At 63.7% G+C, this 1,440-nt stretch overlaps 1 protein-coding gene across 1 annotated transcript; it reads left to right on the forward strand.

The window, feature by feature from the left end:
• Positions 1-395: 395 nt before the first annotated feature.
• On the forward strand, positions 396-960 carry LOC136021520 (beta-keratin-related protein). The gene has a single exon (XM_065693835.1). It carries the CDS (start codon positions 435-437, stop codon positions 762-764), a length of 330 nt encoding a protein of 109 aa, XP_065549907.1. The 5' UTR covers positions 396-434; the 3' UTR covers positions 765-960.
• Positions 961-1,440: the final 480 nt, after the last annotated feature.

Here is a 1,440-nt window from a genome sequence, read left to right on the forward strand (position 1 = left end):
GCGTCAAGGCTGTGCTCCAGCCACCTGAAAACCCAGCATCCATATTCGCATTCTGGGAAGGGGCTTAAGGAGGACTCTCTCCAGGGGCCTTCCCCACCAAGCCTTCAGGAGCAAGCAGGAGGACTGCAGTGAAATGCCCTCAGGGCCAGCAGGCAATCCCCTGGTAAAGGAGCACCCAGAGGCAGCAGAGCAGCTGGAGGGGGACTGCTCCCGTCCTGTGCGGGGTCCTTGTGAGCAGGGCTCCAGGCTGCAGGATGCCCTGTGCTCCCCTCTGCTGGGAGGTGGGATGGTGCGGGAGGAGGGAAGGCTTTTCCCTGGCCCTGGCCAGGCAGCGCCCGTTGCCAGAGGCGCGGAGCTGGCGCCTGACGGGGCCCGGCAGCTCATGGCCTCTGCTCCCTGTGTGGGTCCCGCAGGCTCTCCTCCCTCCAGCAGACATGTCGTGCTACAGCCCGTGCCTGCCCGCTGCCTGCGGCCCAACCCCGCTCGCCAACAGCTGCAACGAGCCGTGCGTCCTGCGCTGCGCCGACTCCAGCGTTGCCATCCAGCCCTCGCCAGTGCTGGTGACGCTGCCGGGCCCGATCCTCAGCTCCTTCCCGCAGAGCACAGCCGTGGGCTCCAGCGCCTCGGCTGCCGTGGGCAGCTCTCTCAGCGCTGCCAGCGTGCCCATCGCTTCTGGGGGCTCCCTGGGGCTGGGGGGCTATGGCTGGGCAGGGCTGGGCCGGGGGCTCTGCGGGGCTCTGGGACGTGGCAATCTCTTATGCTGAAGCCCCTGCGTTGCCTGCCCCTGCTCCAGCGCCAGCAGCCTCCAGGAAAGCCCTGCACACAGCCCCGAGAGCGTGGCTCTGCTCTGCACAGGAGCCCAGCTCCGGCCGCTCCGCCTGCAGGAAGGGGCCCGCGCTGCCCTTCTCTCTCTGCCCAGGAAACCTCTGTCTTCCCTTCCCTTGCTCTGCTTTCCCCTCACTTGCCGCCTCTTCCCTGAGCTTTACTCGGCCTCCAAAAGGCATTGCTGAAGTTCTCCTCTGCTCCATTTCCCCTTGATTATCTCAATAAAGACATCGGGCATCAGCTCCGCAACAGAGTCATCTTTCTTCCCTCCTTCCCTCTTCTCCAGTCCCAACCAGCAGAGTATGCAGAACCCTTCCTCCCTCGGTAAAACTATGGCTTTCTCCGTGGTTTCCAGACTTGAGAGAGCCTCCTCTTTTGCCCTTGACATCCCATGGCAATGGAGATTGCCTTTCCACAAGTGCAACGAGCTGGATGCCTGGGCGCTCCATGGCTGTAGCAAGAACCGTTGCTGCCTGGCAAAGGCAGAGTGCAGCGCGCAGAGATCTGGATGGTTGGGAACGCCCCGGCTGTGCCCGGGGAACTTCTGGCCTGAGCAGGCATTTCCTGACAACCTGGAACAGAACTGTCGTGGAACACACACACAGCTGAGGTCAG

This window comes from Lathamus discolor, chromosome 13 (genome assembly GCF_037157495.1).
Source record: "Lathamus discolor isolate bLatDis1 chromosome 13, bLatDis1.hap1, whole genome shotgun sequence".
Classification (NCBI taxonomy): domain Eukaryota; kingdom Metazoa; phylum Chordata; class Aves; order Psittaciformes; family Psittacidae; genus Lathamus; species Lathamus discolor.

Coding starts and splice junctions, on each gene's coding strand:
- LOC136021520 (XM_065693835.1), top strand. CDS start 435: ATGTCGTGCTACAGCCCGTGCCTGCCCGCTGCCTGCGGCCCAACCCCG.